We start from the raw sequence: 22,623 nt of genomic DNA, 5'->3' as shown, positions 1-22,623 counted from the left end.
CCATTAAGAGAATTATCTACAATTATTAACTCACTAGTATTACGGATTTATTAATATAAATTTATTAATATGATATTGGAATAATGACTGTTTTTATTGACTTTGCTGTTGTAACTGTCCATTCCCCCTCCCTAGCACCGGCAACAAACATACTGGTGAGAATGAAGTCTAATGTAGTATAATTGTCATTTTAAGATGTGTACATATGACGATGGCAATAAAACTTTGCATGAAGCAATTTTAAGATAATTATTCTTATGCGACGTTAGGTCTTGAAAGACGTGGTCTACAGTTAAATTTCTTTTTTTTCTTTTTTCTTTTTCTTTTTTTGGAGGGGGGGGGGGGGTATAAATTGGTTAAGTGTTTATGAAGCTTCGTCTTCGTCTTCGTGGGCTATATATGCAATTCGATATATAAAATACTAGTAAAACACTTATATGTACTTCATAACTTTATTCTAAATGATATGACATAATTAATAGGTACGATAAATAACATGATACAAGATGCTGTATTACTGTAAACAAGGACAGTCTGTAATAAAGTCAATGTACTATATCACAGCAGATTTCATTTATTACATTTCTTACAACACCGGTTGGATTTCACGACATAAGATGCATAAAAGTCATCAATTATCATTTACAAACAAATTCAAACATTTAAACAATCAAAACAACCATGTACGATTGTTGTCAGGAAGTGTGTTATATACGTGACGTCAATTATTGCATGTACGTCATCAAAACATAACATCATAAACACACGAATTAAGGCTTTTTCTTTGGTGGGACTTTGTTTACTTTGATGGGAAATATATCCTTAAACATTCGACCCTTGCCATTAAAGTGGTCCTTTGTTAGTGTCATATATTCCCAATGGTCCTCGCGAAACACTTCTTTAAGACAGACACAGCCCTCGTTATGATCGCCTACTCCATAGTGACAGGAACCACCTTGCTATAAATAGAAAGAAAAATGTTCAATGAATATATTTTATGAAAGACTAACCGGAAGCAAGCAACAGCAAAAAACAGGTGAGTTTATATTTCCCGATTCCTTAAACAAATTAGTAAAACAAAGTGCAATCAAAAGTCCTCTAAACTGTGTGTCATACATCTTTTCTTTTTAAAACCTATTCATAGTTCCTTTCTTGTTTGGCGACAACTGTCAAAGTATGATTTTCAACTCTCTAAGTCACAAATTTATACATACAAATATACAAAAATGTTTAGTTTAGTGTAAACATCCAAGAATATTTTACACTTATTTTCTACCCCCAAAAAGACAGAATTACTTATTTCCCCTTCACCCTAACCACTTAATAAAGATAATATTTGGCGGCAATATTTAGCAAACCAACTAGACATACCAAAAGACTTTCAAAGAACGTCAAGCTTCAATATTGGTCAAATGCATCAGTATATAATTGGTATTGTAGTAATATAACATTGCAAAAATGGTTTCTACCAATTTCCCGCCAAATCTTACACTAATATACTTACAAGTTTACACTCCTCGTTGTTATCCAAACATTTTTCAAAATCAAACATCAAGTCAGAGTAAAACCAGTTAGTCGAGCAGAGACCGTACATTGCCTCGGATAGATTTATCATGGCCATCACACACACCGAGCCGATCACAAGGTCTCGAACTAAATACCGCATGCTGGATTGTTAGATGACCTGCAGGTATACAAAACAAAATCATGCAATTAAATCAGTGATTAATATATGATGTTTGGTGCTTTCGATTAGCTACATTCACAACAATGCACATTAGAAATCGTTTGGATATTCTTATAAAATATTACTTGAAAAAAAATGTTGAAAAAGTTTAAATTGATTTAGTATGAAAATTTATATGATGAAATTTTGTTCCATCTGATCTATTCATACATGTATATGTAATACCGGATCATGTATCTCACACTTAACAATAACATCTACATTGTATATAAACTTATATATTACTCCTTTTTTTGGTTTGTTGTTATATCTTACTTATACTAAAAACAAAAAAATGTTTAGAATTGTCTTTCATCTTAATTTTATCCTATTATTCCGTTACCTCAAATTACAAAGTTGTATACCTTGAGTACAGGTATTTTTACTTAAAGAAGCAGTTGTTTGTAGAAAATCAGTAAATAAATAAATAAATAAATAAATAAATAAATAAATAAATAAATAAATAAATAAATAAATAAATAAATAAATAAACAAACAAATAAATAAATACAAATGAATAAAAAAAACATTAATTCGTTAAGTTTTTTTTCATTTAAAACAATATAACACAAATTATGACAATTACCTGATTATATTCTCAAGATATTTTCCCGAACCTCTGTTTTTTCAGTATGCGATAAAATTCTGTTGTTATACTGTTAACAGTACTATTCTATCAAAGTTAAGCAGCGAAAATGACATCGTGAGGGTAACAAACGGTATTTATATACACAGCGGATAAAACGTCACGCTCGTGTGCGTAACGTGACATGAATTAACCAGCTCGTTAACGTTGTCTTTACGTGCGTTGCTAACTTGTTAATCGTTGCCTTTAATACGTACATTAAAATAAATTTTTAATGAGCCATTATTCAGACAGTTTTAGTATTATTGTTTACCGAATTGGCATGGAATGTCTTGCACATATTACAGATACCAATTTCATACAAAAATAATGTATGTGCATAATTTTTGTTTTTATTTTTCACGTAAAATGGGTTCATTCAACGAGGGTGACGTTATTCCAATGACCTGTGTAATGTAAATAATGTCGTCTTTATATACGAACAATAAGAAAACTGTTATTTTCACAAACATGTTTATGCTTTTATTAAAATTACGTGGTAACGTTATTCAAATTTTATAATTGATTATATCTTAAGAAAAGCTGTAGTTTAATCTAACAAGTGCGAATATTGGAATACGTTCAAATCTAAAACGACAGTCAATAATATCGTTACTAAAACATACTTGTACATAATGTACCTACTATATCAAGAAAATACTTGATAAAGTTTTAACATATTTATTTTAGGACGATTGTGATGATGGTTTGTAGTTGATTTGAACCATTCTTAAGACCGATTCTTGTAATTAGCCAGTACTGATGCTATATTATGTTTGAGTGTGAACAAAGTAGGGCTCGAACCCATTATCCCTAGATAGAGAGGTAGACACATTAACCACTGGTCAACTACTCGCATAAAATGACCATTAAAATCAAGCCGGAATGTTGTCTTCTGTTCTAAAATGTATTGGTATGACGATAAAGTCAAATAGGAGGAAATAAAAATAATACAACAGTCAATTTATGAATTCACTTGAAAACGAGGCTTGTTTACAAACTTTTGAATGGCACAAATAAAGACAGTACATGGAAAAACAAAAACTGACAAGTGGTAAAATATGTTAATGAGAGAGCTGACGTGTGATATTTATACAATTTTACTTTTTTAATAAACCTTTGAAAATTGACAGACGCCATTGTTTATTTGTACTTTACAATGGCACAACGTCAATAATTTAATAGGTGAATATTTCCTTTTTGACATTCATGAAACAATGGCAAAAAAGCATTTGATACACTTCTAAATTATAAACAATGCGGTTTGTTATGTAAAAAATTGAATGCTAATTTGAAATTAAAGCGTTGATCAAAGCAAACTTTGTACTTAACATTTGTTCTCTGTTGCTCGTATTGCATTTTATATCGTTTACGCCAAAGAAAAATCCTAAAGGATATTAACAAAAGTGCAAAACAACATGTTTTGCACATTATGTGGCATTTATGTACATCCCTTATTCATGATTTTATTTTTTTATTATTTTCCTTATTCTAATGTATAACAACAACGAGATTGACGTTCGCTAATTTGATATGGTATATAAGAAAAAGAGGCCACTCAGAACCTTCAACGATTTGCCCAAACCATTTTCCATTCAATCAAACAAGATCCTAGTAATGACTTTGCTAACAAAAGAAAAAAGAAAATACTGAATGATATTATAATGATATCTAACATTGTCCAATCATACAAATTTAAAAATGCTGAGGACTTGGTTTATTAAGGTTTTTTCAGGGACGTCAGAGTGAAAATTATCGCCAATGCCCTATAGCACCGCTTTAAACTTGGTATACAACTGTTTGTCGCTTGAGGCTCCTTATTTAATTTAGGTTACACGCAGTCTGTTGCCAATTATTAACTTCAACTCTCTGTGTCACCATGCAATGATTGTGTATCTATTTACTTGTTGTGCATACTGATAAATCCCTCGCATTTTATACACATACATATATATTATACATGTATATGGTATATAATTGACGGACGCAATTATTTTTACAGTTACGATATAGCCGTTGAAAAGATGTAAAGTGACTCCAATATGATAATGGCCCAGTGTCATTTTCTTTTAAAGAAAATTGATTCCTCGATTATAATATCATGACTTTAAAATTTAAATTATTTTAAAATCCCAAACGAATAAGGATTGTGACATCCGTAACAATAACCATCCTAGAAGAAGTAAAGTAACGTTTCACGAAAAAGAACGCGTTGGTGGCCCAAACTGACTCACTATAATGCATGTTAAATCTGTAAAATAAGACAAAAGAGACACCTTGCATATCACAGCATTTTAGTTTCGTTTTCTTTTCCTCCTTACTTCGTAAGAGAGAGATAGATGTTACAAATCCAAATTTTTGTTAGAGGGTTTTAATTACATGCACATGTACATACAGAAATCACCATAATCAAATTAAAATTTTGGTAAAATTATGACATGAAGTTTTGCCAGCAAGTAATCATAAAATGGGTCACTTTTTCGTTATAATATTGACCAAGCTCAGTCTTCTACATGGCGTTTTCCCTCCGTTACACCGTCTCTTGTTAAACGTCGAGAAGAATAGATTCCGATCTGTTTCCAAATTGTTTTATGCAGTTTATACTACAGCGCATGCTACAAAAGGACCAAATAAATGTATCTATGTCTTTTTGTTTCTTTTTCTCTTAATATAACGTTGAACCATTAATGACAGTTGATGTAGAGTATGTTAATAAAGAAGTTTTTACTGACTTGTATGATGTATTTCTATTGTTACATCTGTTTAAATGATATGTCAGCATTGATTTGAAAATGTTACAATTAATTACGCTTAATGGGTTAATTTACGTCATCATTCAAGCGGGACAATACAATTTACGTTAACGTGAACATCAGTGTAATTGACAAACTATGTAGACTACAAGCCAGTACATTAACGTATACATTTCATATCATCAACAAAAAGAAAGTGGTATAAGTATCATAACACGAAATAAAGTTTCCCCAAAAAGAGAGAAAAAGATGCATCTCATACTTTAAAGGGAAACAATTCATACGGACTTGTCTTGAGTGAGTACCTGAGTAGAGAAAGCTGCCTCACATGAAAACTGCCCTAGTCCTTTTCGTGGCTAAAACCGATGAGGGCGTATGATCAGACAAATTGTGTGTAAATCGTATTGTATGTACATCGTAATGAGCGATAATCATATTAAATGTATATCGTATTGTGTGCATATCGTAAAGTGTATATCGATGAGTGGGTATGATCAGAGATATTGTCTGTAAATCTACTTGTGTGTATATTGTATTGGGTGTTTATCGTATCGTATGTACATCGTATTGAGTGTGTATCTATTGAGTTTATATCGTATTGAGTGTATATCGTATATTCAGCGTATATCGTATTATGTATATCGAAGTGTGTGTGTATCGTATTTAATATTGTGTGCATGTCGTTTTGTTTATATTTTGTTCAGTTTACAGTATACACACAATACATGTTTCTAGTACATTGTACATCGTTTTTTATGTATATCAGTTTTTAGTGTATATCATAATGCATGTTTATCGTGCTGCGCATATAAGTGCCCGGGTATAAATCGCAATCGTTGTGTCTGGGAGGTGGGGGGGGTTATCTAACGGGACAGGCAACTTAAGATGAGCTTTCGTCCAATCAAAAGTACGCGCGCTGCCATTGTGTCATGTTGATCGTTGTGAAATGGTATTTTTGTTTGAAGTAAACGGTGTAAATAATAGAAATATTAGCCAGCTGGCATAAGATTGACATTGTATTTAAATGGCCTTCACATAATGTCATGAAAAGTTGTCTATTCCTTTCTTATATTTTTAATTTATTAAATTATAAGATTTAATTTAACACACGGACAATTTGATACTAACATAAGACCGCTTATCTTGTTGTAAGTCGATTGTCCCGTTATAAAATGTCCCAGGTTGGCTCAGATTTATTGTCATCCATTGATTCAGTTTTAAGTTTATATTTTTTTATTTTAACAATTTGCGTAATTGAATGCTAAACACTACCATTAATTAAATATCTTAATGAAATAAATACACGTCTTAAACGTCGAAATACTGTGGGAAACCTTTATTTTTTTGTAAATATTTCTTTTTTCTTCTTTTTTATGTTTAACTGATAACTTATAATTTCGTTATTACTCTTGCAAGGTATATACAGTTACATTTAATTACAACATACGCAGTTATTGCCAAGCTCGCAAAGGTGAACCATATGGTTTAAGTTACGTTAAACATATCCCTTAACAATGGGATACAAGAAGATGACAATGTCAGTATGAAAGAAGTGCTAGAGCATGTTTTAAATTTTGAACTGTAAATGTCATAAATATCCCTTAAGTCGAATTCGTCTATCTCGTACAAAACAATATCATATTTACAATGTAAGTGATATATGTCTCCATATCGTCTGTTCGTATTAACCGATCCTATACATATTAAAGGTACGTAGGCTTAAGTATAAGCTGATTCGAAATATCCGAAAAAATAAAGCAGGGTAAGTCAAATTTAATTGTTTATGTAATAGCCGAACGATGTCATCTGAATTCTATATAGCACTTGTTACATATATTTCCAAGTTCTGTAGAATATATATAAAATATCTCATGGGGTCTTTTGCAATTAACTTATTTTCATAAATTAGCATCTTTCCTGTCCCGTATCTATGCTTTATTTTAATTCCAAAAGTTTATTTTCTCATGTGTAACATAGACTATATTAAGTTCCATAGCTTTATTGGTTTCTTTTCTTTGGTAGTTCTACTAATCACAAATCTGTTTCAAGCCGTAACAAAAAATAATTAATGTTAAGTATTATTTTCAGAAGAAAAAACGATGTTAAAATAAATATCAGTGTGCGATAAAGATCAAAACTATAAAAAAACTATAATAAGCGGTTTCATCAGTTAAGAAGTAGTAAATATGATACACATACTGTATGTCAATTTTGCACACAAAAAAATAAATAAATAAACAGATAAAATAAAATAAAATAAAAAAATAAAAAAACATGTCTTAAATATATTTACCGACAAGGTAATCTGAAATCCAGCAAACCTAATATAAATAGAATTATGCAGAATTAAAGATAATTTTCAAAAATCAGACCGACAGATTACGTTTTTAAAATGAAACCAATATTTTTGAAAATATATACATGTAACAAAATTCACTGAGGATAAGGGACGTAACAAGAAGTTGAGGAAATAAGGGAGGTAATGAGAAACAACAGAAATTGAACAACATGGTGAACAATTCCATTGACGTAGGCTGTAACAACAGTGGAACTAAAACAGTCTATAACGAGATGGAAATGACAGAATGTGAGAAAGTTTTTTAGTATCATCTGGATACATGTATATGTTTTCCATTTTAACATAAATAAAATCTTTTGTAATTTTACAAAGTTATTACATGTAACACATAAATTCCATTTTAAAATAGAAAACATCATTTGGAACTATACAACAGTATTACTGTCCATAAGATTGGAAAAGAAAAATCGAAATATTAATCGAAAATATTGTAGTAAGCACCTTTAGAAAATGTATTCAAATTTTGAAGCAGGGCAAAATATATGAACATCGCTCCAAATCATCTGAACATCACTTCCTAAATCCCTACCAATGGTGCAAATAGTGTGGCTTGTAGTGGTAACTGTGTTCTCATGACTTTGGCTCAGTATAAATTGGAAACAGAGAACTTCTTACGTGAGTATATTTCTTTCTTAAGAGTTTTAAAGCTCTCATTTCATAATCACATATATTTATAATCTAATATCTTGAACGCAATATTTGTTAGTTTAAAAGCAGATGTAGTATTTAGCCAATGACGTTGCACGACGGTGGAACCCCATATGGATCTCAAAATTGAGCGTTACATTTTCGCTGATCCAGATGTGCACTATCATATGTGAACGTGAAATAGGTCAATCAAGGGATAAATTTTCAACAAATTTAAACATTTATGTAAAATTCAAAGCCTTTTATATGAAAATCGGAATGTAAATTACTAAATATACACTCTTGACTTTTTTCCATGTATACCTAATTTGGTTTGGATTTTTATAGAGTCTTCTCGAGGTATTCTTTCCGTCGTGGGTTCTGGTGTGTCCAATATATACAATGTTTATGAAGAAAAGTTTCTTACGAAATCTTATCACCGAACAATGCTAAACATACAAACACACTCTTACTAAAACATTTATTGTGACTTGGCTCAAAAAAAGAAAATCGCCGATCAAAATTCAAGTCGAGCTTCGTATGTGCTGAAGAGATCCATTGGTGATATAGAAGACTACTGATCAATTTCATATAAACATTGAATAGCAATCTAGAAGAACCGATAAGGTTTCGTAAATTTGACTGCAAGGCCATTATTAAATTCAATATGTTTGAAAATTATATAAATTAATAAAACTACATCAATAGGCTTACTATCTGATACTGCCTAAAGAAATAATAAAAAATACTGTATATCGAGGCAGTACTCCTTATGGGAATTTTTAAATCCGCGAGATTTTATGTCGATTTTCGTATAAAATGTCGCGGCTTATAGAAACTCTCTAGTTTTTCTTTCACACTTATGTCGTACAAAGTCGAGTTTTACGAGGGAAACCGCGACATTTTCTACAAAGCCACACAAACATAGTACCTACTTTAGGTAGCCAATTGCGGCCATTATATAATCCGCGATATTTTGTTTTGATGTATACCTTGTAAAAAGTTGAGTCTAAGCATCAAGACTCGACTTTTTTGCCGGTGTTACATTAATCATTGACCCCCCATGTTTGTAGTAAAGAAACACTTAGAAGAACCAGAATCTTCACAGGGCCCCTGTGACGTCATAAAAATGATTTCACAATCATAATATGGCCAGGCCTGGGCCAAGGCTAAAAAAGACAGTATACGAGGATGCTCGTAATCTGTATGTTGAAGAGGGAACATTGTTGCAAAAGTTTAAGACAATAATTTCCATCACATGGCTATATGTGGTCTGAGTCCTACATGCACAGAAGATTTATCTTTTTTTTCTCAGTGGTACTGGTCATTTAACGGACAACTATAATTAACAGCCATGCTTTTTAGAAATATTCCCTTAACATTGTGTTTAGAAGGACAACATGCTTCAAATATATAGTGTGTATAAATAAATCGATCTATATCCATAAATACATTTATATTAATATCTTCCCGAGCTGTAAAGCCGATTTTACATTGCCACAATCGGTATGTTTAAAGTAATAAAATTTGTACACTTTAATTTATGACTTGTTTTTTTAATGCTACTCAACATTTATATTTAACCCTTAATACATGTACATAATAAGTGGTGTCTTAGCTCAAATCAGCAAATATTTTACGTATATTTCTGTACTGATCAGGGGAAGTAACTGTTGCTGAGATACAAAACACTTTTCGCAGCGGTTACTGCACCTGATCAATACAGAAGAGGTGATGAACGAATTACAAAACATGTTATGAGATAAATGAAAATCCATTACTTAATTTTCTTACTAAGAGCAGCAGACTTTCCCTACCCTTTACACATATGGTGTTATGGTGCACATCTGGATCAAAGGAAATTCACATATATTTTTACCGGTGCTCAATTTTGAGATCCATGTGCGGTTCCATCCCCGTGACTTGGCAGTTGGGTAAATTTAAACTTCTAACACATTATTAAGTTTTGTGAATCGTTTACAATATGCATGGTTTTAAAAGTTTTATTGGTGAAAATATAATAAAACATGTCTGTTCTTTGTGCGTCTTGTGTAAACAAAAACTAAAGAATAAAGAAAAGATATCATAGGTTTTATTGGTATTTATAGTGTACAAATTCAATAATGCTCAAATGAAGAACAATATTAGAAGTTTCAGAATAGATATGGTCAAATATGAAATAAAGGAAGGTACATGTAATTAGAAGAAAATACTACTAATTAATGTTTTTATGTTCTTCTATGGAATAAAATAATTATGTTTTACTTAAAAATAAAATTATGATCAGTTATAAACTAACAATCTGTCATATAATGACAACATTTTTGTATGTTCATAAGTAAATATTTAATTGTATGGGGCCTGTACATGTAAATAATTTACCAAAGTTAACATAATTTACGACGTATCGCAAAGAAATGTAAATTGTATGAAATTCATGTAGACAAAACATGTCATATCTGTATATGTATATTTACTTATTTATTAACTTAAATTATATAATTTATTATGTTTTTTAATTTAAATTATATCGCAGCTTTTTTCTTCATTAGTTTCGGGGTAAACCAAATCTCTCGTCCACACTATCTTGTATGTTTCATCCCTACTTAATATTGCCGTTCACATTTACTTATACTGCAGAAATTCAAGAAGACTATCTACTAAATTGGGACATGGATGGATATTTTGTTGACTTGACGAGGCGAATAGAAAAACTTCGAAATGGAGATCTGCCGTCAGGAATGCTGCAAGAACTAAAGTCTCGTGCACTTTGGCGCGCAGTTTTCGCGGAATTTATAGCAACTATGGTGTTTCTATTTATAGCAACAATGGCGGCTGTACCTCTTTTACCGGTTGAAGGGACGGAGGCTACCATTGTCAAGGTACAAAAAAGCATATATGAGCCGCGTCACGACAAAACCAACGTAATGTGTTTGTGACCAGCATGTATCCAGACCAGCCTGCACATCCGCGCAGTCTGATCAGGATCCATGCTGTTCGCTTACAAACTCTATAACAAGTAGAGAAACTGATAGCGAACAGCATGGATCCTGATCAGACTGCGCGGATGCGCAGGCTGGTTTGGATCCATGCTGGTCACAAACACATTATGTTGGTTTTGTCGTGACGCCGCTCATATCATACTTAAAGTGTATAAATCTATATATCTGCTGTCTATAGTCTATAGATGATTGTATGAATTATTTTGTAAAATAATTACTTCCAAAACACCTGTATGAATTATAGACATGTTTGTATATATCTTAACAGCAAATGGCGTATGCATGAAATCATTGAAAAACTATCTTAATAACAGCATAATGTATTGTTTCTCAACATATTTTTATGTTTTTATATAATATTCATGTGTGCAATATAACAGAAACATTCTACGTCACATCATGATGATAGGGGGAAAAACATAATTTTACCTTTTATAATTTTCTTAAAATATTTCATTAAATAATTAAAGCTTTATACCCTTTAATAAAGAAATCACACCCTTTAATGGAAGGTAGTCAATCACAATCATAAATATTTTCTATTTTTAGAATGCATTGGCATCGGGACTTATGATAGCTATATGTATACAAATGTTTGGTCACGTGTCCGGCGCGTTTATGAATCCTGCAGTTACAATATCGTTTGCTGTTGGTCAGACGATAAGTCCTCTACGCGCGCTCTTCTACGTCATGGCCCAATGCACTGGTGGTTCTCTGGGAGTCTTAATTTTAAAAGGGTAAGAGGTATTGAAGTCATGACAAGTTGATACAGGGTAGAGAGAAAACCTGATACATACATCTCAAGCCAAATTTTCCCCGTGGGAAAAGTTTCACTCTAAAAAAATGCAATAACTAGTAATTATTGGTCACTAAATATCGCTAGAATTAATATAATCATGCAAGTTGCATTTCCACGAGTCCGCACGTCACAACACGAGCAAAGTTGTGGAATCTGGATATTTGTAAAATGTCAGTCTGTTTGTTTGTTATTTTTTCCATAAGAAAACTTATAGGTTATTAGATATATTTGTGATTTACTATACTTCAATCTTTATAGTGTAACGCCAAGCGAGCTTCATGGGAATCTTGGAATGAACATGGTCAACACGAGGATCAGTGCTGTACAGGGGTTTGCATGTGAGGTTGTGTTCACTTTCATTCTTGTAATATCCATATATGGCTGCATTGACTCCAACCGGACATTTTTTGGAAGCGAGGCTGTTGGCATTGGATTCACTATTGCTGGCATAAATTTAGCTGGGGTAATGCTTAAAGTTTATGCATTTTCTTGCACACCTTCCTACTATTTTTCATTATTACGTTCGTTTCGAAAGACTTTCCATACCATTGTACAATAACAGTTTCACTGTGTACCTCTGTGAAAGTAACGCAGGAATTGTGTAGTAGATTACTTAGCGTTGCTCGCTATGGTCATGATTATTTTGAACAGATTCGGCGCTCTTACATTTTATTCAAAATTTATAGGTCACCATTTGACAATTTAATACTATTTAAGGACATGATTGGTGACTTATCCGTGGTCCGTACTCTCTGTGCCTGGAAGGGCGGATGGACCTTTATTAAGCTTAGAACTCTCACACACCTATAGGTTATTTTCAAATTCAAGCGTTATACACGACGAGTATGTTCGAATTTAAAGCATCATATATTTTCACTCAAAGAAAGAAAGAAGAGAGAATATGTTAAAGTTTTAAACGTTTTTCTATTATTCTCATTTTGATGTGTAAAAGTTTTTTTGTAGTTTTATTTCTTCAGAAAATAAATAAATAAATAAATAAATAAATACAGTCATTTCAGGCCACAAGTTCCTTTATTTTTTGTTTTACTTATAATGATTGAAGTGTGCTCGAAATGACCCTAATGTTGCGATATACTTTTGTTTCTGTTGTAGATACCTTTCACGGGAGCAAGTATGAATCCGGCGCGGTCATTTTGTGCAGCGTTCATTTCAAATTCGTTCGACAATCTCTGGGTATGGCATTATTTACTTGATTAATTACACAATGCTTTCGATGTATCAATTTGGAACTGTTTATTGCTTTTTTATGAAATTTACCACCGAATACAGGTTGTTTTTTTTTCTAACAAAAATGATGAAAACTTCTATGAAAAGAAAAACTGCTATAGTACTCCAAGAATCGATTAAAATGATTATTGCAATGGTTGTAAGTAAATTTCTGCATTAATGTGCTGTCATTATATTCTTTATCGTTAATTCAACATCAAACATCATGTTCGCTGTGGTTACCACATATCTAGTACCATTCTAGTGTCGGAACATGATATTCAATGGTTGAAAATATACATTTATTTACATGTACATTATTAATGCAAGAAATATGACATGCTATTAAACAGTAAATAAATGATCTTTAAACCAAGAAGACAAGAAGCGAAAAATTATCACCAACCTTAGCCCAGGTGAGCTTATTTGCCAAAAGGTTTAGGAACGCTCTGTTACAATAAAATTGTCACTCATTCTACTGTTGTTTTTATGTACATTTTCTGCGTTCCGGTAGTTACATGTTCACAATTTTGTATTTTATGTCACATGTTCTTATGAACCATGACAGTATTGAATAAACCTTGAAAATCTTGTCTCCAAGTAAGTATGCCGGACATACAAAAAGTCATGTATTTCTATACACTGTTCCCATTCTTATATAGTATATACTGACATTGTCATAGCAGCAACCGCTTCTAATGATCAAGTTTTCTGAATAAAAAAACCCGATTTTAGTACCACATTAGGCAAAGTCCAATTACTGTTATGGTGTCTAAATTCTTCAGTGGTCTTATTCTTTTATTTGTGTAGGTATACTGGGCTGGTCCGATCCTCGGAGGGAGCATTGGCGCTCTGGCATACAAATATGTGTTCAATCCATACAAAAATATAATGACATACACAGACGCCGCCAGAAAACTGAGTAAGGCATTTGATACAGCTTTTTCTATACTTAAGGCTTATATTCGAAATTTATGAAATATAAATCTTAATTGAATTGTTACAAAGATGAATAAGTCGTATGTTTAAGTATAAAGAAATCTGTTTTTATGTTTTGTTCTTAAATCTTTCTTCCGTAACAAGGGGGAAATGTTTTTTGTTTTTTTTTTAATTAATTCCTTGTTTTATGTTCACTTTCTCAAACTTTGATAAAATGAAGAACATAAACAAATTTATAATTCTTAAAAGAATAATGTATATCATCTTCATTAGCTCGAACCAGCACGTGGGACAAAATTAATGTGCGCAGTCAAAACCATCAGGGTGATAGACCAATGCATTATCAATTGATGGATAAATATATAAAATTTCCCAGCATTAATGACAAGTCACATCTAAATGTATACTGACTTACCCAATCACTCACTTTTTAACCATCTATACAAGTCTCTATTTTCTTTCAGTGAGTGGAAAAGAAATGGTTACATTTCCGATACATGACTTGGTGACCACCACAGAAGATAATGGCTGCATCAAGATTGCAGTGTCTAATAACAATAGAACAGAACTGTAATACCTATGCAAATCCTTCTTTAATCATTAATTAATATACAATGTACATATCCTAGTACTCAAGGCCACAGTATCTTCATAGTGTTGTTAATGGAAACAGTTGGCCAATTCTTTTGTTCATGTTTTGTTGTATGGAGGACCATGATCAACGTTACGGAATGAAGTTTATTGGTTTCTTTTTGGTTCTGTTTACAGTTAATTACGACAATCGATTACTTTTTACTTTTGCAACGTGTAACGTATAGAAAAGAGGAAACAAGGTAAAATATTAGACAACTGCTGTGCTCAAACCTACATCTTCTGTAATGCAAGATCTGTGCATTTTCCGCTGACCCATCAATACAAATTTAATTGTTTGTCTACCGAAGTATAACTGGTTATGCATTTACTCTAGATTAATTAAGGTAAAGTACACTCACGTGACTGATACGATGTGAGATTTATAATACATGTACAGTTAGTCTATATTTGAGATTTATAATTCAGTTAGTTTAATAATGTATGCATAATATTGACATGTCAATTAAATAAAAACAAATGTTCTAAAATACATGAAGCCTATAAACCTATATCTATTGAAATATTTTTATTATAAAATTTATAAACAGTACCTTATATGTATCTTATGGTAGAACGTTGAAAGAGAATGAGTTGAGAGATACAATGTATCTCAAATTTAACTGGCATAAATATTGTACATTTACAGAATAAAATGTTCCAAACAAAATATTATTGTGCTATTTTAAGTAGGATTTTTGCCATGCATCATTCGCTCTAATGAAAAATATATGTACAATCATACTTCTTTTATATAGGTATTTAAGGACTTGTCTTTTTTCAACATTCAAACAATATTTTGTTAACTAAGGGCATTTTAACACCAACTGCCTATCATTCATTATAACAAAAATTCCAGCAATAAATCTTTTATTTTGTTTATCTTACTAATAAAAAACAATAAATATTTACAACAACATATAATTGTTTAGATCAATTAATCCTTACCGCCCTAAAAATCTTAAATGGACAAGTTCAGCTTTTAATATGGACAAAACCATTCATCATCTTTCGGGGATTATAATTATAAAAAGATAATGCAGATCTACAGACTAATAGTGGACAGTGATCAGAAGGCATAGCTGTGGCAGCAGATCATGGTCTACACTGGTCACGTGGGTATATTTGGTTGTCGCAAACGGGCTAAAGATTAAAACACTAATATTTCACAAAGTCATGGTATTCCTTCATCTCTACAAAAAGTTAAAGAACACAAATATTTTACTACACATATCTATATTATCTGTTTGAGATTATAAAGTTTATACATGTAATATCAAATTATAACAATTTGTTACTTTCATATTGATATATTTATCACAGAATTTTTTACACACACAAAAATATTTATATAATTTGTGTTACAATTCAATATATATGTAGTATGTGAATTAAAAGTGAAAACAAACAGGTTATATTATTATTAGCAGCAGTAAACTCATCTAAAGGTACATGATCGATAATGAGCTGTACTGTGTCACAGCTGCAGAATAAAATATCTTGTAAAAAAAATACATGTATCTCTGATAAAGAAATGTGTTGGTGGTGTTGGTAGTTTACCCTTGGTATCATGGCAGTAAGCCACATTGAATATACCAGAGCACAGTTTGGTCACTGCATAGTTTTGGGTAGGCTATCAAGCAGTCTAACAGTACTAGTTGCCTTTACTTTCGAAAGGAATTGTTAACTTCTGTACATGCCAGAGCAGAGGTACAGTGTGAAAAGCTGAAGGAAGGATTTCATGATCAATCACAACAAAAGAGACCTGCACTGTCTGGGAATAGTACCATGAATTACAGTCCAACCCTCTGCTTATTGAGTTAACTGGACCGTTGATTAAGAATGGTTAAATTCTAAATGTAAACGTACTCATTGTAGTACATGAACTGCAATTTTGAATATTTTTAACCCTTAATATGCTGAATTTGTATAATGGATATGCCCTGTTTTGAATTTGGAACAGTCCATTCTAAATTAAAGGGTTTAAATATTAAAATACAAAGATTAAGCTACAAACAGCCTGGTAGCAAAGGCTGATCCCTTTCGTTTTTAGCGGGGTAAAGGTTAAAATAACATTACAATATAGATAAAATTGACAAATAAAAATCAATTTCTTCAAATATAATCAGGTACATAATTTGATCACGATATTGCAGAAAAAAGCATACTAATTTCAACACAATGGTATTTGGTAATATCACAGATTTAAATTGATCATTAAAGTCTGTGGTAATATCAGTGTTGTAAAAGATATCAAAAAAATATTTTATGTGATTAAAAAAATTGGTTTTACTGGCTATGATTTTGAAAAACAACAAAATAAAATCTCCACTTTGAAATATGGAGAATTAAGAATTTAACTCATTATCTTTCTCTTTTTTTACAAACAAAATAGGTACAAATCAAATATCTGAGAACTTCATCTGATTTAAGGAATTAAATATCCATTATACATCTATACTTTTACTACAATCTTAGACAATATTCAATTTTATACTGCTAAAGCACCTTTACAAACTAAATGTAAAACACCAAAACAAAAAGTGTGAAAAAATACAGTAATACTAAAATCATAATTAAATATAAAATATTAAAAAAAAAATTGTGAATGTTTTCATAACACACATGATATATTGATAAAAAGTGAAAATCTCAAGTTTTGGATAAGCTTATTTAAATACATACTTTGCACCTCTTATAATAATTAAAAATATTTTTATTGCAGAAATTTATTGAAATTTAGGAAATTCTTATTGAATTTGACTGACTTATATAAGAAAATGCACAACATATGTTTTGGAAGCTGAATTCTCTATAACTGGTCAAGTTTAGTTAGCTCTTTCTTAAAGATTAAAACGACCAGCTTTTTAATGACACTATCTAATACATATAGTGTGTAGGGTTTAAAACATTATCATATCTTCTCTGTGTATACTCAAAAGATGTTTATTTTACAGGTCACATGCATTAACAAAGCAGAAATACATATTATATTTAATTAATTTCTTATCTAATTTAAAACACCTTTCCCTCAAGCTAAAATATGCTATAGCCATGATGTTCTCTTTTAAATTAGAGTTTTTCATTTGTTAGAGAGATTTCACTATTTAATGTACACTTATCTGTAACAGCTTTGTCACACTAAGATCACATCTACAAATCATAGGAGATTAGCTCTACACTGTGTACATAACCAGGTCAATATAACTTCTAACACTGAACTTTTATAATTGAAATCTTACAGTAAGAAAAAAACCATAACAAAACATTATTTACATTTTACATGTATAAATAAACATTTAACAACATCAAAGATGACGGACATCTGTTTCTTTCAAAAAGACTCGGATTTACCACAAAACAAAGATTAAGAAACAAGTTACACAGAATCCTGAGAGAATATTTATGAATTTTACTGTTAATAAACCTTTAATCAACTTTCTAAATTTATAAAACTGACTGGCCCTGTTTGAATTTTTATCCTGACCCTATTACTAAGGTACATGTACATTGGTATCAAAATGCTTATATTATTATAATACAAATGTACATGTATAAGTCAAAAGTACAGTATGCTCAGATTCGTTATGTGACCCCTGACCCTACAATTATTGGACACAACTTGTAGCTGCATTAGGGTGAAGAAATTTAGGTACCTGGCCAAAATTAAACATGTTTAACAATGTAACATTAGACTTTTTCTGAAAATCATTTATCATCACCAGCATAACACTAGATTCTATTTCCTTCTAAAATAAAATAATGATATAATCTAGATCATTTACATTTCTAACCCACATCCAAACCCTAATATATCTAAACCTTTTTTCTCATAAATAGTTATATAGATTATTCTACATATTAACATAACTACCGGGCACATAATATATATAAAGATTATTTCATTAATTTTGATTTTGGGTTATATGGCCAAGTTTATATGGTTGTAAGCTTATAATATTACCTGTCTAAGCAATAAAGCCATGGTTTTATTGTATACAACCATTATTTTATACACATCCCTATAACTTGTGAAAAATCTTTTTAAAAAGTTTATGATACTGCACAATGTCTTTATTTGTGGAAAAATAAAAAAATGCTCTAAAAATTTAAAAGAACTTCACTGAGGTCTAGAAAACATAAAATTTGAAAATCGTATTAATATCAAGTGAGGCAATTAAAATGGGAAACTCTGCAAAGGATAACAAAGAAATATACTCAGAATTATATTGAAAATCAGTTTTTGTGTGATTCTTAGCTTGATTAGAGTGAAAGGTGTTGCAACGCTTTTTCTTTTTGGCTCATTTTGCACAACATAAAAACAATATGAGGGAATGACCTGAAAATTTGCTCAAGTAATTGATCCAACTCTTCATCAACTGGTACAAAAATCTTAGAAAAATATTTGCAGTCCCTTCATGACTAAAACCCTCAGTATAGTCCCTTTAAGACAGCAGTGTATATAGATATATAAACTTCACAATTATCCTATCAAAAATTACATTACAATAGTGCCATATAACATATAGGATCCAATAAAAATTGACTTTACAATTGTGCAATAAATATATACGGGTTATGGTCTCCAGGTTGGTTTATGAATATCTTCAGCAGATTCTACAGTCACAGGTCTTGTTGAAGCAGTCTTTGGTCGCCTCCCCTGTCTAGATGGAGGTCTCCCGTCCAATGTCCCAGACGACGAATACTTAGCACTCATAGTTGACCCTTCTCGTGTTAATCTGGCATAGTCCAAAGGAGAAAATAGGTAAGGCTTAGGTTTCTTGGTTTTATCAGCCCATGGGGCTTCAAAAGAAGGTTCCTCTAGCCTAGGTCCGAATAAAGACTCATCACAAAAAGAAGGCTTCTGTTTCACAGGCCTATATCTATTCAGTCTCTCTACATCCAATGTATGATTATGTCCTTTATTTGAAGATCTATAGCCCTTCTTATCAGACTGACTAGTATATGTACCGCGATCATCACTTGGAGTCCATAAAAGGGGCTTCATCCTTGGCATCTTTTTACTTTTCTCTATATCTGTGTTACAGCGAGGTGTATTAGACCAAGGTGGTTTGAAGCTTTTCACATTGTCGAGCCTAGGGTGATGAGAAGTGAAAAGTAGTTCATCAACATTGGACTTTTCAGAAACAACATGGTACCCAGAGTTTGGCCGGTTTGAAGTTCTAGATGATGGTCTTGAACTTGCCACTGAAGGGGGCCGGGTCCCAGTCAATTCTAAATCTTCCATCCTCATTGTCTCAGTTCATTTTCTGAAGAATAAAAAAAGTTAATAATTATTTATAACAGTTCAGTGTTTATTTTTCATATATAATGGTAAAGGAATATAAACTACAATGTACAAAAAATACAATTAATGAGACTAAAAGTTATGATTTTTAGCAAAAAATCTATAGCAAAAAATCTAAACCAGAAATTGTCAAATAAGATATCATGTCATTTTCTAATAAACTTTATTAACGAGGCCTGTCACCTCTGGTCATGACAAATTAAATCTTAAACAACACATTCATGTCTTAAATTTTGTCAAACGGTTTCGCTGTCATAGCTATAAATTATAATAATTGTATAGTTGCAGTGTATTTGCCTGGGAGATTTATAGAAATAACTGAATCATATTAAAATGAAGCTTAATTTTTAACTGCATGATTTTTGTGATCATTGTCAAGTTGAAAAAATAAATTGGATAGCTTTGGTTTATTTTCCAGATGTCACATTTGCCATTCAAAATAATAGTGAGCTCGACGAGCTGGCCCGAAGGGCCTGCTCGCAAAGCGAGCTTTACGGTAACGCGAGTACCTGCTAAGTGATGGTTTTGAAAACTTTCGTCCAAAGTACCGAATTGGACACATCGCAACCTTTCGAATTTAAAGATAACGATAAAAACTGAGGAATTCTGACTGAAAACGGATGTCTAGACTGGTCACCCGCGCACGTCTATGGGAACCATAATTAGACAGGGAACCAGAATAACGGAAGCTGTGTATAAAAAAATAATAATTGAAGGCGCCATTTTGTTTGAAAAATCTGATAAATAAGAACAATTTTTTGTTGAATTTTGTTGTGAAAACTATCTAGAATGAAAGAAAATGGTCTAATTAAGAAAATGAATCCGAACACCAATATCTTTTATTCAGTCGTTAACGCTGTACAGACGTTTAAAGTATTGTTTACTTGACGTCACAATGTAGCGCCAAACAGCACGTGCAAAACAAACAAATCAAGTACGCTATTTTAATGTCGCAAACGTTTTAAGTTTTACATTTATTTCACTTTAGATAATCTTTATTTCCCTTGAAAAATTATAGAGTGAAACAAAATAAACAAAGTTTTATCAACGTTTTCAAAACTCGTTATTCATTTCACGACAGGGGCGGAGCCATATTTAACACAGTACGTGTGACGTCACACGCACTCGTTACTGCATTTGAAATAAAATTGAGCGATTATTTCATACTATTTCACGTAAAAAGTGCATCGAGCTCGCTTTGAGGCTTTGCCTTTTTCATATTATCAGTGTTTTTGTAAAGCTTAACCTGTTAGGTTATTTCAGTCCATAGTTCCCAGTAGACATCAGTTTTACACGCCTAATTACTGATGATTGATAAGCAGTTAATTAAACAGTAGCCCGGGGTTCTATGATATCAAGGTACTTAACGTTTATCGGAAAATATTTAAATATAAATATCATAAATGAATGAGATTTTTCTTCCATCTTATAATTGAACCTTTGCCAGAACTGTTTGTCATAAAATTATTTCAAAAGAACCAATAAAAATGACATTTTTTAGAATATTTTCAATGCCTGCCATTTTGGGTTATTTCAGGAGGTTACTACGGTATCAAGGTAATCCCCAAAAAAACAGATATGGAAGAATTGATGGGTCAAAACTTTCAAGTTAAGTTGTGAAAAACTTCCAACAGTTAACTTGCTATAAAATTAAAACTATATGAACAGACTATATGTCAGTATATGTGTTTATAACATATTTTAATTGACTGTGTAAAAACCAAGTAGAAGTGCTATGGAAAATGGTAGTCAAATATGAAGGTTTTATAAAATAGTTTTCTTGCCACAAATACATTCATTATTCACCAAATTAAATTTATTGGCAGATGAAAATGAATCTAGTGTGCAAGTTTTACAAATATTAGCATCACCATGTGTTGCTTTTACTAGCAGTCACAGAAAATTTAAATACCTTGATATCATAGAACCCTTGATATCATAGGAACCGAGTATAAATTATAGATATACCCCACCCACAATTAACAAGTTTTAATCTTTTATACATTTCAAACAAAATATTGCAGCCACTTCATTGAACGTAAACATTAAAGCGTAATTTAAAATGCAGCTTCACTGTCACGTCATATCGATAACACAAGGTTATATTGTTGATAAATAAAATACCTTGCAAATTTGGAAAGAGCACCTGTCTCCTATGTAAACAATCCGGATTACGTTGGCGCTTGCACGATACTTTTTTTATAATTAGATTTTTTTACTTATCTGATAAAAGGAAATAACTAACATCGAATGTGTTTTGAAAAATAGTGCCAATAGCACACAAATGACTTAAAGACATTTTTTTGCAAAGAAAAAAAAAACACATTTGACAATCGTAATTTCTCGGCATTTTCCGTCAAACTTCGGATAAGTAATGAATAATAGCCAAAGTGTTCCGATTAACAATTTGATAAATAAATTTTACCAAAGATTTAAAATCACAGAAAAGGATGACCAATTCCAAAGTGGGTGGCGAATTTCACTGAACTCCGCGCACCGGTTACGCTACGGCCAGTTAGGGTAGGTCACGCGTGGGAGATCTCTTTAAGGGACTGTTTGTATCTCATAGCTGTCTCTTTAATGTATACAATGTATACCTGCTTAGAATTATCGTAAACGATTTTAAAG

The 22,623-nt window shown here is 31.5% G+C and overlaps 3 protein-coding genes across 3 annotated transcripts; 1 reads left to right on the top strand and 2 right to left on the bottom strand.

Moving 5' to 3' along the window:
• Positions 1 to 433: 433 nt before the first annotated feature.
• On the bottom strand, positions 434 to 2,465 carry LOC132713594 (uncharacterized). The gene is made up of 3 exons (XM_060696234.1): positions 2,313 to 2,465; positions 1,505 to 1,684; positions 434 to 959 (listed from the first exon to the last, which is right to left on the bottom strand). The coding sequence occupies exons 2-3, from the start codon at positions 1,664 to 1,666 to the stop codon at positions 771 to 773; spliced, it is 351 nt and encodes a 116-aa protein (XP_060552217.1). The 5' UTR covers positions 1,667 to 1,684; positions 2,313 to 2,465; the 3' UTR covers positions 434 to 770.
• A 5,464-nt stretch (positions 2,466 to 7,929) lies between these two features.
• LOC132713591 (lens fiber major intrinsic protein-like) lies at positions 7,930 to 15,526 on the top strand. The gene is made up of 7 exons (XM_060696232.1): positions 7,930 to 8,078; positions 10,731 to 10,972; positions 11,642 to 11,829; positions 12,150 to 12,354; positions 13,005 to 13,085; positions 13,929 to 14,040; positions 14,522 to 15,526. Exons 1-7 carry the CDS (start codon positions 8,036 to 8,038, stop codon positions 14,629 to 14,631), a joined length of 981 nt encoding a protein of 326 aa, XP_060552215.1. The 5' UTR covers positions 7,930 to 8,035; the 3' UTR covers positions 14,632 to 15,526.
• Positions 15,527 to 17,002: 1,476 nt separating this feature from the next.
• Positions 17,003 to 22,350, bottom strand: LOC132713593 (RBPJ-interacting and tubulin-associated protein 1-like). The gene is made up of 2 exons (XM_060696233.1): positions 22,120 to 22,350; positions 17,003 to 19,957 (listed from the first exon to the last, which is right to left on the bottom strand). The coding sequence occupies exon 2, from the start codon at positions 19,939 to 19,941 to the stop codon at positions 19,264 to 19,266; it is 678 nt and encodes a 225-aa protein (XP_060552216.1). The 5' UTR covers positions 19,942 to 19,957; positions 22,120 to 22,350; the 3' UTR covers positions 17,003 to 19,263.
• Between the last annotated feature and the right edge of the window lie 273 nt (positions 22,351 to 22,623).

Source organism: Ruditapes philippinarum, unplaced genomic scaffold, assembly GCF_026571515.1.
Source record: "Ruditapes philippinarum isolate M1 unplaced genomic scaffold, ASM2657151v2 ctg660_1_1_1_1, whole genome shotgun sequence".
NCBI classification, from domain to species: Eukaryota; Metazoa; Mollusca; class Bivalvia; order Venerida; family Veneridae; genus Ruditapes; species Ruditapes philippinarum.
This window is presented reverse-complemented; position numbering and strand designations above follow the sequence as displayed.